Below are 15151 nucleotides of genomic sequence, written 5' to 3'. Positions count from 1 at the left end.
CCATTGGCTAGTTCAGTTGGTAATACCACCACCTACTTACCTGACTTATCCTCCTCCCTTACTCGACATCCTACCCACCTATCAAGTCCTGCAGGGTTGACTCTCAAAATACTGCATATGTCAAAATATAAGGGAACCTGGCATTCAGAGTAGAGCCCCATGGTGTTTTTTTGTTTTTGTTTTTTTTTCCAATTAGAAGATCCTCTCCATAAATCTCAACATTTTTTGAGGGGAGCTAATTTAATTGATAGTCAAATGTCTACCTAGCTATATTTAAATGATTAATTTAGCTATACATGCATACTTAACATAAAATATAAGATACTAATTTAGAATTTAATATCATCACTCACATTTCATCAAACAGTTCCATTTAAATTCCTCATGTGCAATTTTGACAGCAGGGGCTTTGTCATCTCTGGAACCTCCTGTAGAATTAGTACTGTTTTCTAGAGCAAATCACGGTCAGTTCTGTGGTGTTTAAGGCACCGTACTTTTGGAGTCCAGATGTGATTGTGTCTCTGGAAATATTTTCAAAAGTCACAAGAACCCATAGAACAGCTGTTTTTTCAGCTGCAAACGGTAAGGCTCACTATGTAATTACTTATATCTTCATTTTAAAGTCATCTTTCAAACATTTGTTTATAACACCATCCAACACTTGCATTGGTGAGGTCATAATCTTAGGGAAAATATTTCTTGAAGTCCCACTTTTTTTCTTGTCAGTTTCCAAATGATTTCAGTAAGAACCTCCTATGTTCGGCATTCTTTTACATATCAAGCTAGGAAAGATAGTAATTTGCTGCTAATTGAAGAGATCCTAAGAAGCAATATTGAAGAGTTCAGGTCTCCCTTCATTCCCCTTAGAGCAGGCTTTCTAGAACCCTGACCCAGTATGTTTAAGTATCAGAGGGAGTGCCCCCCTCAGATGAGCTGATTCACTGGGGTCCAGGGCCCAGGCTCTAAGCCGGATTTCAGTTGAAATCACTGTGTGCCAGAAATGTCTCACCCCAGCTCTAGCCTGGCTGGACTGTGCTTCTCTTCAAACAGGGCTTTCTGTCTCGAGACTTTGGCATGCTCCTCTTCCTCCTGCTAGATGCTGTTCTCTCTCACTCCTCATGTTTCCATATTTCAACCTACTCATCCTTTGCAGTTCAGCTTCTAAAATGATCCCAAATCCTGGTTAGCCATTTCACACTTTGGATGAGAAGATATGAATAATTCAGCCCAGTCCATCACTATTGTAAAAGCAGCTGAAGATCAAGTTCCATCAAGGTGGAGCCAACAATATCTTTCCTTACATTTTCAGAGGAAAGCAAGCATATCTTCAGAATAGTGATGAAATCTGCCATGTAGGCCTCTGAACATTCTCTTGTGTATTTTCTGTGGCCCATTATGGTAATTTCTTCTCCTCTTTACCTTTTTTTGTAACTGGGTGATTATACTGCCAATCCCTGGGTACTATAATTTGCATTGCAATCTGAGGCTTCCATTTAATGCTTGCAAATTGTGGGACCAAGGCTGAAACTCTAATGTGGGAGTTGCTTCCACATAAGTCAGAAGAAGTTACATATACATGAGTGTGGCTCTGAGAATAAAGAACGTCTTTTCATAATCACAATGTAATATTTAAAAATAAAATCTCAGTTAACAGAAAAATAATAGGAGCAGGATTACCGCAAAAGGCAGAGGAGAACTGAAATGAAGTGATCTCATGAAAGTTTCATAAAATACAACCACACACATATTACACACTTGGGAGAAATCCCATAAAAGTTCTACACAGGAAGAGGCAATGTTCTTTCTGCCGCCCTTCCATTTTAGCAAGGATTTGTTCTGAATTCTGAAGTCCCTACAGGTGAGTGCTCACAGGCATTGCAGCATTTCAAAGGAAAGAAGTTACTATCACTGGACTGGGAAGATGGGGAAGAAGAATGAGCTCTATCCTGAGAAATCACAGGTGATTGCTATCAGAGGACAAGGATCTTCATATAGATGTGTTCTAATTCAGGTTTTTTTCTAGAAGACATAGTTTTTTTTTGTTTTGTTTTTTTTTTTGTGATCTCAAATTCAGGGGAAAGCATGGTGTTTTGAAGGAGGACAATTTTCCTAGAGGTAAGAAGACCTGGATTCTAGTCCCATTTCACCTCCTAACTATCAAGTAACCCCTTAGTAAGACCTTGACTTTGTTATCTATTTATCATGGAGATTGAATGAGAACATCTTGAACATTTAATGCTCTAATCCGGCTATCTAATGCTCATTGATGTGTGAAGACGAGTGTAGCAGGTTCATAGTCTATAGCCACCAGGGCAAAATCTTTACCTGGAGTGTGTTACTCCAGCACTGAGCTACATAAAGGAGTTAGTGGGACACCAGATCTGGAGCCTGATAGTTGGCTTGTCTCTGATTTGTTGGTCTGGCAAAATGCATTCTATTCTGCACAACAATCTTCCATGGAGTTAATTTTTCTGTGGAAGGTGTGCACACAGGGGGGTGTGTGCGTGTGTGAGAGAGAGCCAGACAAAGACACACACACACACACACACACACACACACACACAGAGAGAGAGAGAGAGAGAGAGAGAGAGAGAGAGAGAGAGAGAGCCAGCTATGCTCCAAGAAGTGCAAAGTTAAAATACATGGAATTAACAAAACCAAGGACAGAGAGGTGAAAATGAAAATGAGACAGTCCTGAGCCAGATTCTGTTAGAAAAATAGCAACAGAAAAGTACCAGTACTTATAAATAATGCTCAAATAATACTTTGTTCTCTGCAGTTTAGCTGTATGTCCGTATTTAAGTAAGATTTTTTTTTAACTTCCCACGGTACACTGATGTATAAATAAGATTTATTATATGTAGTAAAGCAGTTTCAGGTTCTAGGAAATTCCTTAAGTAAAATTATTTATTTAAAAATACTCATATTAGATATGATAAATATTTTCCAGTTTTCAATTAAGGTCTGCTTATTTCAAGAAATATCTAATATAATAAACTAAGATACAAATTCCAAGGCTGCTACCCTACAACAAAAATATACAGATGTTCTTTTGCGCTTTATTGTTATAAAATTGGACACATATGGAATTGTTCATAATTGTTCACATAGTAGGAAAAATGTATAGTGACAATTATGAACCTAAATCTTTTTTTCTAGTCATTTGACCTATTTGGAGGCAGCATGGTAGAATGCAAAGAATAAAAGCTTTGTCAATTCTGGACTCAAATCCTGGCATTGCCACTTCTTGTAGGATCTCGAGTGAGTTCCATAATCTATCTAAGCTTCAGGTTCCTCTCCTATAAAAAAAAAAGGTGGTATTTTAGGAGATGGTTTTGAAAATTAGAGATGATGTATTTAAGTACACAGCAAATGGCACTTGATAGGAGCTCTATGATAGCAGTTATTTGCAATGGACTGAACGTTTGTGTCTCCTCAAAATTTTATGTTGAAAGCCTAATCCCAATGTGACGGTATTTGAAGATGGAGCCATTAGAAGGTGATTAGGTCATGAGGGTGGAGCACTGTTGGTGGGACTGTAAACTAGTTCGACCATTGTGGAAGACAGTGTGGCGATTCCTCAAGGATCTGAAACTAGAAATACCATTTGACCCAGTCATCCCATTACTGGGTATATACCCAAAGGATTATAAATCATGCTGCTATAAAGACACATGCACACGTATGTTTATTGCAGCACTATTCACAATAGCAAAGACTTGGAACCAACCCAAATGTCCATCAATGATAGACTGGATTAAGAAAATTTGGCACATATACACCATGGAATACTATGCAGCCATAAAAAAGGATGAGTTCATGTCCTTTGTAGGGACGTGGATGAAGCTGGAAATCATCATTCTCAGCAAACTATCGCAAGGACAAAAAACCACCACGTCGCATGTTCTCACTCATAGGTAGGAATTGAACAATGAGAACACTTGGACACAGGAAGGGGAACATCACACACTGGGGCCTGTTGTGGGGTGGGAGGAGGGGGGTGGGATAGCATTAAGAGATATACCTAATGTAACTGATGAGTTAATGGGTGCAGCACACCAACATGGCACATGTATACATGTGTAACAAACCTGCATGTTGTGCACACGTACCCTAGAACTTAAAGTATAATTTAAAAAAAAAGTGCCCTTATAAGAAAAGGCCAGAGAGCTAGCTAACTGTCTTTCTACCATGTGAAGACACAGCAAGAAGTCCATAGTCCGCCACTCAGAAGAGGACCCTCACCAGAACCTGACCATGCTAGCAGCTTGATCTTGGACTTCCAGCCTCCGGAACTGTAAGAAATGTTTCTGTTGTACGTTAACCACTCAGCCTATGGCACTTTATTACAGCAGCCTGAGTTGACTAAGACACTGTTGTTATTCCATTCTATTGACCTGGCCTGTTGCAACACTCCCAGTTACATGTCTACATGTCGGATGAGAAAGAACTGGTATATCCACAATGTGGACATGAAAATAAGTTCTCTCTTCATTGAGATGGAGGGTCATGGAGGAAGCCCTGCTAATATGAATATACATGAAAACTACTCTCTGGCGGTCACCCCTGATTTTCCATGCTCACAATGATGGGGATAGAATGGGCTCTCTCATTCTCATCCTAGACACACCATCATTGTGAACAATTGTGCTCCCATTGGAAGTTCCAATTTTTTGTGCTCTCATTGGAAGTTCTAATAACCACACTCCCAGCCACATACAGAATTTAAGGAGAACCTAATCTGGAAGAAGTGTTAAGGAAAAGTGCACACACCAAAAGCTTGGCAGCTGAAAAGAAGTCCTGTCACTCCAACAGTTTCTCATCATTTAAAAAGAAGTACACACACACACACACACACACACACGCACACACACAGAGAGAGACAGAGAGAGAGAGAGAGAGAGAGAGAGAAATGAAAATGTCTCAGGGTGGTCTGTGCAGATCTAGCCCCTGACTACAACTTTTCCCACAATTTTTTCCTCCCTCTGCTTTGGCTGCCCTGGTCTAGTTTCAGGCCTGCACTCCTATTCTCCCTGCCTGGAAAGCCCTTCTCCCTGATCTTTGCATGGCTCAGACCCTCATTATGCACAGGTATCTGCTCGAAGAGAAGGCCTTCCTGACCCTCTCTGGATAAGAGAGTGCCTGCCCCATCTTTCTCTTCCTCCATCCCGCATTTTTTTTCCCTTTTTCCCCTTCCTTCCTATCTTTCCCTAACCACTACTCTGCCTTCTTATTTTTTTTCTTCATGCACTTAACATGACTGGAAAATTATTTATTCACTTTTTCTTATTTTTCTATGTCTGTCTTTAACACTGAAATTTAAGTATCATTAGAGTGAGGAATTTGTACTTACAATGCTGGTATGCGGTAGGCACTCAGTATTTGCAACATAAATGAATAAACAGAGAAGCAGGAGACTGGATTGTCTCTTCGAGTAGGTAATGACTTTCCAACTCCATGATTCTGCAAGTATTTTCCAAATGCAATTAGATTGGGAGTATTAATGAATTTCTATTTTCAGTTTACACAAGGTCATAACTATTTAAACCAGTTCCTATTTAGTAGCTATTCAAGTAACTAATTCAAGTAACGGTAAGTAATTCAAGTGACTGTACTCAAAGTTAAGCCAGTGAATCTTTAGGTTGGAGGTGAAATCTGCCATACAGGCCTCTGAGTGTTCTCTTGTGTGTGGTCTGTGGCCCATTACACAATTGGATAAGTCTTAAAACTGCAGAAGTGTTTGGGTTCTCCACTACAACAAAACCAACAGTACTGTTTATAAGCAATATTTAGACCCAACACTGTAAGCTCAAGGAGGACAGGAAGCACATTTTTTTCTCTCACTGTTTCATACTCAGAATCTAGCAAAATACTGGGCACATCATTTGATGAGGAGCTTAACAAATGCCATTAAGTAAATAGATATTCAAGTTTTATTTCTCCTAGTGACTTTAGCATTGTAAACAGCTAATGAGACTATTGATCATGCTCTGGCCTTTGCATCTAAATACCCGCCCAGTACAGTTACTGGGGTGCTGACTCCCCGATCCTTTCTCCTTCCTTCTGATGAAATGGCACCTCATTCTCCTTGGTAATCATTTGCCTGCTGCTTATTGGTTTTTGTTGCATTTGGTGCTTTTTGGCCTCATTCAGTGGATGTTGCTTTTATAGCTACCTCTGTTTGTGTCTTTGTCCCCACCTGTTTCTCCTCTGTGCTTGCTGTTTGGCTGTAGCCACCACAACAGCTTCTGAAGATGAAGCATAGTTATGTCACAACTCATGGACAAGGCTTTCTCAGTTCGACCCTGAGTGGGTGACAGTGTCATCCTCAGAGTAATCAGAGGTCTTTTGTATTAGAAGATGAAGGAAAGGCATGTGACTCTTTCTGACCCCACATGAATATCCCCAATAGCTTACATCTTTTGATTTTCTTATCAAAAGAGAATCAAATTCTTTCGATTCTCTTATCAAAAGGTGTTAAGGTAAAAACACCTTAGGATGTTTTCAACATCTTCCCCACCTGGGACATCCTTATCTTACCCATGGATGCTGGGCAGCCCTTTTCTCCCCTTCTGGTCTGAAAAAGTCTTCTTTAGCACCCACTCTTAATGCCCCAGGAGCACTCCTGCAAGTGAGTTACCAGTAGGGGCAAATTAAGTCCCTACCTGAATTTTTGTTACATACTTAATTTAGTTGACCAATATCCAAAAACAGAAAAAGATAAAAGAAAAGTAGAGAGCTTTATTATAATTTTAACAACCATTTTCCAAACCTTTCTAACTTGATATTTACTTATTTAAAAAATATTTTCAGGCTCTCCTCTCCTTAAAGGAGTAAATTTTGCTCTGTTGCCATTAGCTTTACACATCATCAAAACCCTGAAATTCCATAAAGCATCCTTAATTTTAACTTTATTTCATGTTTTTATTTTTTAGAATAAGAGTTCAATGACTGACCCCCACTGCCCCTCTGAGGGTAGAGATTACCACTCCCAAATTCACAAAGTCTATCTCAGTGAACGACGTCTCTGTCCATCAGCAGAAGACCCAAATTCCTTATAGAATATGAGCCCTTTTAACTTTTTTTTTTTTTATGATCCAGGACCAAATATACAATTTTATTAACATGTAGGCTAAATTTTTCCTGTTCAGTATAAGCAGTGGACCTCAGGGAAAAAAAATAGAGCATATAAGCCCTAAAATGTTTTAATGAGAAATTTCTTTTATTGATGCCTATTATGTATCTGAGAAAGTGTTAAATATTGTTGATGCAAAGAAGAATGAGCCATGTTCTACGCCCTTAAGGCGCACAGTCTCTATTCCTTCAGAGATCTGAAATATATCAATTATATATTTCAGGAGATGACAATTGGTGATAGATGTCAACAAATCTTTAGGATCAAGAAAGGAGATTAACTAATTGGTGACTGATGGCAGAGCATGAACAACTGAAATCTAACAATCTGCAGAAAGAGAATATGAAAGAAACAGTTGATGCATGCTACAGAGCTTTGGGAAGGCTCAGAAGTAAGGACTTCCCACAGTGGTGTGCTGGTTAAGAAACTCTAGCAAAACAAGAAAATCTTTGATTTGTAGTGTTTGTTGATTTCTGGTTGCACATCCTCCCATTATAAGCAATTTCAAGCAACCAATTGCTCCAGTGCAACAGTGAGCCAGGTATCTCTGAACGTGGAGCAAGAAATGAAACTGACAACAGCAGGATTGATCAGAAGTCTTTAAATTCTAAAACATTTTTAGATTCAGAGGGTACATGTGCAAGTTTTTTACATGGATATATTGCATAATGGTGAGGTTTGGGCTTCTAGTGTGCCCACCACCCAAATAGTGAACCTTTTACCCAATAGGTAATTTTTCAACCTTTCTATCTTCCCCTCTTTTGGAGTCTCCAGTGTCTATTTTTTCTAGCTTTATGTCTATGTGTACCATTGTTTAGCTTCTACTTATAAGCAAGAACATGTGGTATTTGATTTTCTGTGACTGAGTTGCCATTAGCTTTACACATCATCAAAATCCTGAAATTCCATAAAGCATCCTTAATTTTAACTTTATTTCATGTTTTTATTTTTTAGAATAAGAGTTCAATGACTGACCCCCACTGCCCCTCTGAGGGTAGAGATTACCACTCCCAAATTCACTTACGATAATGGCCTCCAGCTCCATCTGAGTTGCTGCAAAGGACATTATTCTTTTTCTACAGCTGCATAGTATTCCATGGTGTATAAATGCTACATTTCCTTTACCCAATCAACCGCTGATGGACACCTATGTTGATTTTATGACCTTGCTCTTGTAAATAGTGTTGCAATAAACATAGAAGTACAGGTGTCTTTTTGATATAATGATTCCTTTTCATTTGCGTAGATACCCACTGGTGGGATTGCTGGATTGAATGGTAGTTCTATTTTTAGTTCTTTGAGAAATCTCTATACTGTTTTCCATAGGGGTTGAACGAATTTACATTCCCACCAACAATGTATAAGAGTTCCCTTTTCTCCACATCCTTGCCAACATCTTTTTTTTTTTTTTTTTTGACATTATAATTCTAGGCATTCTGACTGGTGTGAGGTGGTATCTCACTGTGGTTTTAATTTGCATTTCTCTGATGCTTAGTGATGTTCAGCATCTTTTCATGTTTATTGGCAAGTTGTATGTCTGGTTAAAAGTCCTTTTAAGTAGGAGTTAAATTCACTCTACAGAGAACTTCCATGACCTCAGTCAGAGACAAGAATTTATTCTTGGAGATAATGAACCAGGGCCATTTAGCCTTCAGGCACAGCAGAAGAAGAGTGAGTGTAGTACTGAAACTGTAAAAGATGAGTGTATTAGTCTGTTCTCACACTGCTAATAAAGACATACCTGAGACTGGGTAATTTACAAAGGAAAGTGGCTTAATGGACTCACAGTTCCACATGTCTGGGGAGGCATCACAATTATGGCAGAAGGTGAATGAGGAGCAAAGTCACATCTTACGTGGCAGCAGACAAGAGAGTGTGTGAAGGGAAACTGCCCTTTTATAAAACCATCAATTCTAGTGAGACTTATTCACTATCCCAAGAACAGCATGGGAAACGCCTGCCCCCATAATTCGATTACCTCCCACCGGGTCCCTTCCACAACACGTGGGGATTATGGAAAGCTGCAGTTCAAGATGATACTTGGGTGGGGACAGAGCCAAATCATGTCAATTAGCATAGGAGTTTTAATGTCTAATGGCTTTTCAGAGAGCAAGGGGAGAGGATGCAGAGAGAGACAGAATGAGAGAAAGAGTAGGAGAAGGAGAGCAGAGGAAGTGGGAAAAATATTATAGAAATAATGTAAGAAAACTTTTGAGAACTGGCTGACATATATTTTCAGATTGTAAAGGCCTAACAATGCTCAGTCCATTGAATTTAAAAGACTCACACCAGGGCACATTGTGAAATTTAATAACACTGGGGATAGAGAGACAAGTCAAAAAGTTTTGAGAGAGAGAGAGAGACAGAGACAGACAGAAACATAAAGAGAACAGCAGATAAAGAAATGGGGATTATAATAAGTATTAGGCTTCTCAGAATCAACTCAAGAAGCTCAAAAACAGTGAAGCACGGTTTTAAATATGAGTGGAAATTATTTCTAACCTGGAATTGTGTCCTTATTCATGGACCATGAAGATAGAATAAAGACACATCCAGACATGTAACAAGTAAAGAAACCAAAAAAAAAAAAAAAACCCAAAAAACAAAAAGAAAACAAAAAAACCCCCAACTTCCCATGTATTCTCTCTTAGAAAATCTTTGGAGGCACCTCCCTCCCTCCCTCCCTCCCTCCCTCCGTCCCTCCCTCCCTCCCTTCCTTCCTTCCTTCCTTCCTTCCTTCCTTCCTTCCTTCCTTCCTTCCTTCCTTCCTTCCTTCCTTCCTTCTCTTTCTCTATTCCTTTCTTTTATTGAGACAGCGATTTGTGCTGTTGCATAGGTCAGTGTGCAGTGGTGTCATCATAGCTCACTGAAACCACCAGCTCCTGGGCTCAAGCAATCCTCCCAGCTCAGTCTCCCGGGTAGCTGGGACTACAGGTGTGTGCCACCACCCTGGCTAATTTTTTACATTTTTGTAGAGGTAGGATCTCATTTTGTTGCCTAGGTGGGTCTCAAACTCCTGGCATCAAGCGTTCCTCCTGCCTCTGGCCTTCTAAGCTGTTGGGATTATAGCTGTGAACCACCACGCCTAGCTCTGAGGTTTTTCTTATGTAAATAAAGAATAAACCAAGAAAGAGGAAGACATGGAGTCCCCAAAACAATGGCTCAAACTTGGGAGAGAAGAAAAGGGAGTTTCCAGGTGGATGGACACAGCAAGTCTCACGATGTCACCCATGGAGCAGGCCGCAGCCTGGGCACATGGAGCAAAAGGAAGGAAGGCTCCCAGAGAGAACCATTCAAGTAAAATGATGAGATGGACAGATGGCCTGATGTGTTTGATCCTATTGAAAGGGACTTCATGCTTCCGATGAAAAGTTTGGGTAAGGATTAGTAACAGTGACATTAAAAAATTAAGTAAGGAAGCAAACACGTGAGGCTATTATTATAATAGCCTCAGAAAGTAAAAGTTGTGTGAGAAAGTATTTGTAATCATAGACATCACCTGGCTCTATGGTACAGCTGTTAGAGCATCAAACTCCACAGCATGATGTAATTTGTTATATGAATTGAGATTTGATGTGATCAAGGAAAACCAGAGATATGGCAGTTGCCTGGGAAGGTTTTGATTTGTAACTATCATAGTTTTTCAGCAGTTTCCCCTTGTCATTCTCTTGGGGTGTTATTTTTCCCCCCAACAGAATTCTGCCTTCTTCTCTATGATCCTATGATCAATGAAAATAAGTAACACTCTGGAGCAATTCCTGTCTTTATTTAAGCAGGTGCTAAATAATTATAGACATCGTTAACATTTAAAGAGTGTATTTCCTTTTAAGTCCTTAAAGTACATGTTCACCTTCATGTTTCCTATGAAAAGTAAATTTCAACGAGGAGAAGAAACAAAATGGCAAAGCAGTTTGAAAAGCCCAAATCTTGACTGGTTCTGGTAAACAGAAATGTGACAGGTGGTTTCACCTTCCCGAAATCACTGTTTTATTCTGAAAAGAATGGAAGTAACTCTGGCTTAGAATCCCTTTAGAAATGATGGGGACTTTGAACTCTTCTTTTGTAAGGTGCAGTTGTGAGTTACATATACTTTCTAGGGAGTCATATGCAATTGACTGATGTGTTGACATCCAGAGATCAGTTGTGCCATGTATCTATTTTCCAGGCTTATTCATTTAAAATAGGTCCACAGTGAAAATAAGTGTTGACACTGAGGGTTACTAGACACTGAGGGGTTGTTTTTTTTTTTTTTTTTTCTTTCTGGAGTTATTGTTCTTATGTCCTGGAATATACTTTCTTGAAAGTCTTTTAAAACTATGATAGTATCTCATATTTCCCCAGTGGTTCTGCCTGAAGGCAGAGAAATAGATTTCAAGGACCTCTCAAGACCCCCTTTGAGTCTTAATATATCTGAGTTTGCCACCTGTCCTGCAGGCCACCAGAAGGTGTCAACCATTAACCACAGGAAGTTCTATGGCCCCATGAAAATAGTGATTAATAAGAGAGGAATACCCGAAGTTGACCTGCCATCCATGCACCTGATTTTCTCCTTGGATATCGTAAAGGTGTTAGAGTTAAGATGAGAGATCTCCATAACACCCAGAGAATGGATCTACAAAAGAATTTTAAAAGATACTATTTTCTCTCATCATTTTAGTGATACAGTTTGTAATGAAGGTAAACCTGTGAAGATCCATTGCTGTGATTTTAAAAGCTGTAATTGCAGAAACTTAAACCTCCTTAATCTGGAATTTGGACTGAAAACCACCACTAAATGAGGAGACTGCTAATACTCCTTCTTTTAACCATACAGACGAAATACAATCTCACTAGAGCTTTTCTTAGAACCCATCTGGAAGCCTGGGAAAAGTAATATGAAGAATTCAAAATTTTCCTAGGCATATAAAATAATGAGCATGGTTTAATATGTTTCAACTCAGTGAAAAATTTTTACTCCATGAGTGTGAAAGTAAGATTTGATCTGGAAAATATTTCTGTATTATATTAGGACTACTTTTTCTTTTTTTTTTTTTCAGATAAAGCTGTATCACTTTACCAAGTGCAACTGTATGAAGATATAGAGAACTGAAACTTACTTTACAGTAAAATCTGAGCAATTTTATGATTAAACAGTATCCTTCTTCCCTAGAGACATGTGAATAATAAAAACTGCCCCAGAATTATGTAATTTAATCTTTGTTCATTCAGATGTTCACTCAACACTTCTTCCTTGTGGTTGTGTTTATTATGTTAATGGATTATTTATATTTTCCTAATTTTTCTTTTCTGTCTCCCTCTTTCATTTATAAGAGTGCTGGTGGTTACATTGGGTCCAGCAGGATAATACAGGATAATCTCCCTATCTCCTCAAATCTGATTAGCAACCTTAATTCCATCTGCAATCTTAACTCTCCTTTGCCATGAGATATAACACATTCAGAGGTTCCAGGGATGAAGACATAGACATTATTCTGCTTACAACATCCTGTCAATTCTCACCACAGTAGTCTCAGGCTGATCCATTAAAAAACATGCTAGCTGGGTGCGGTGGCTCACACCTGTAATCCCAACACTTTGAGAAACCAAGGCGAGAGGATGACTTAAGCTGAGGACTTGGAGGCTGCAGTGAGCTATGATCACATCACTGCACCCCAGCCTGGGCGACAGAGAGAAACCAAGTCTGTAAAAAAACAACAAATAACATGCTGGATAACATCACAACTCTATTTGAAACCTTCCAATAACTTTTTATGTCTGTTAGGGTAAAAACCAAAGTCCTTATAATAATACTTCCCATGCCTCTTATGGTCTGACTCCCTGCTCCATCCCTAACTTCTAGCTTGCTCAGCCCCAGCCAGTCCGAAATACACCCCACCCCTGCAAAAAAAACCTTGCCTCAGGGCCTTTTCCTTAAGTATTCACATTGCGGATTCCATTAGCTGCAAAAATATAATCAAATATCACCTTATCAGTGACTTTCTTGATAAAATAACTTCTCTCATTCCTCTGGCAATTGTTATCACCTTTATTCAATTTTATTTTCGCTGTAGTACTTATCCTTATATGACCTGCTATATATTTGTTGTTGTTGTATTAATGTTCTGTCTTACACATGTCCACTAGCGAGGCTGCGTGTAGGAATGAGAGTAGGACTTTTGTTCTTATTGTTCACTGTTGTATCTCCAGTTCTGAGAAAAGTGCCTGGCACACAGAATACTTTAGTGAATGAAATAAATGGATGGATGGATGGATGGATGGATGGATGAATGGATGAATGGATTGGATGGATGGATGGATGGATGGATGGATGGATGGATGGATGGATGGTTGGATGGACAAATGGATGGACGGATGAATGGACGGATGGGGGGACGGAGTGCTGTTTCTTTACACAGGGCAGAGTTTATGATGTGAGGGAAAATGACCCATGTTAAGTAGAGTGCTTGGATTTATCACAAATAGGTTTTTGAATAAAAGGAATTTTCTTAGCTTTATCACTAAGAGAAGAGGTACAGAGAGTTCCTAAGTCAACATGACTAATTTTTCCTAGAATTATAAGAATTTGCTCTAAAAACCCTTCGGGAGAGGGCAGAATGCCCAGGAGCACACCCAGTTTGTGGCAGGTGCCATGTGGAGCCTGCGCCCAGGAAACTGCACCCAGGTCCAGGGAGCCTGACAGCCTCAGACAAAAAGAGAAGCTCAGCTTAAAGTCTACATGTGTTTAAATTTGTTTTTAAATTCTTCATTTACAAGGGTGAAAATGGGGCTGGGCACAGTGGCTCAGGCCTGTAATCCCAGCACTTTGGAAGGCCAAGGCGGATGAATCACTTGAGGTCAGGAGTTTGAGACCAGTCTGGCCCACATGGTGAAACCCTGTCTTGACTAAGAATGCAAAGTTAACCGGGTGTGGTGGCACATGCCTGTAATCCCAGCTGCTTGGGAGGCTGAGAAAGGAGAATCGCTTGAACCCTGGAGGTGGAGGTTGCAGTGATCTGAGATCGCGCCACTGCACTCCAGTCTGGGCGACAAGAGCAAGACTCCATCAAGAAAGAAAAGAAAAGAAAAAAGGAAAAGAAAAGGTGAAAATAGACCAGGCATGGTGGTGCCCACCTGTGATTGCAGTGCTCTGGAAGGCTGAGGTGGGAGGAACACTTGAGCCCAGAATTTCATGACCAGCCTGGGCAACATAGGAAGACCCCGTTTCTGCAAAAAATGAAAACAAATTAGCCAGATGTGGTGGCATGCACCTGTAGTCCCAGCTACTGCAGAGGCTGAGGTGGGAGGATCGCTGGGTCCCAGGACTTCAAGGCTGCAGCGAGTTGTGATGGTGCCACTGCACTCCAGCTTGGGCCACAAGCTGTTTCTTAAAAAAAAGGTTGTGTGTGTGTTGGGTGGAGGGGGGGGGCAGGGGTGAGAGAGAAAATTCTTCTCCATTAAATTTCTGCCAAATTGTTGTATATTTCTCAGAAATATTGAAAATAGTTAACTTACCCGTGTTAGCACATGTGTGTTTCAGACAGAAATACACTGATACACCAATTTTAAGTGGTAAAATGTGTAAACTGAAAACAAACAAAAAAAAGCAGTACATACAGAAGATTTTTAATCTCGGTGAAATTTTCAAGGACAATGGAACTTAATGGTAATTTATTGGATGTAACCCAAATTTCATGCGAAAAATTCTTCAGGAAGAGTTGACAGCACTTCCCTTGAGGCAAAAGAAGAACCATGGTACAGAAACTGCTTCATTCTTTTCTGTGCCCTGAATCCATTTCTGAATTTCTTACTTTCCATTCCCATTCTAAAACTTTTGCTTTAGCTGTATGGTTCTTTATATAATGTTGAAATTGCAAAAAATAAACAAAAATGGCATAAGGTTTTGTGAAGTTTTATTGCTACATTTTCATCCTTAAAGCAGACAAAGAAATAGCTGATAAAATTCAGAGTCCTTCCATATTTATCCAATATCTGCTTTTCAGGTGCATTAATTTTATATAAACCTTTGGGAGTGATGGA

At 39.6% G+C, this 15151-nt stretch overlaps 1 protein-coding gene and 1 long non-coding RNA gene across 3 annotated transcripts in view; one reads left to right on the top strand and one right to left on the bottom strand.

Annotated features, from left to right (window-relative positions):
* Positions 1 to 317: 317 nt before the first annotated feature.
* The window catches only part of AIG1 (androgen induced 1), a 326962-nt gene continuing 312128 nt past the window's right edge, over positions 318 to 15151 (bottom strand). For both annotated transcript variants that reach the window (XM_065543485.2, XM_074037157.1), the window contains one exon: positions 318 to 5463. In XM_065543485.2, the coding sequence (XP_065399557.1) occupies positions 5350 to 5463 (114 nt within the window). In that variant the 3' untranslated portion in view covers positions 318 to 5349. The remainder of the gene's footprint in view (positions 5464 to 15151) is intronic.
* Positions 2529 to 12716, top strand: LOC141410065 (uncharacterized). Its single transcript, XR_012433501.1, has 2 exons — positions 2529 to 4297; positions 12172 to 12716. It is a non-coding gene; the product is annotated as an uncharacterized lncRNA (long non-coding RNA).

The sequence above is a fragment of the Macaca fascicularis genome, chromosome 4 (assembly GCF_037993035.2).
Source record: "Macaca fascicularis isolate 582-1 chromosome 4, T2T-MFA8v1.1".
Taxonomy (NCBI): Eukaryota; Metazoa; Chordata; class Mammalia; order Primates; family Cercopithecidae; genus Macaca; species Macaca fascicularis.
This window is presented reverse-complemented; position numbering and strand designations above follow the sequence as displayed.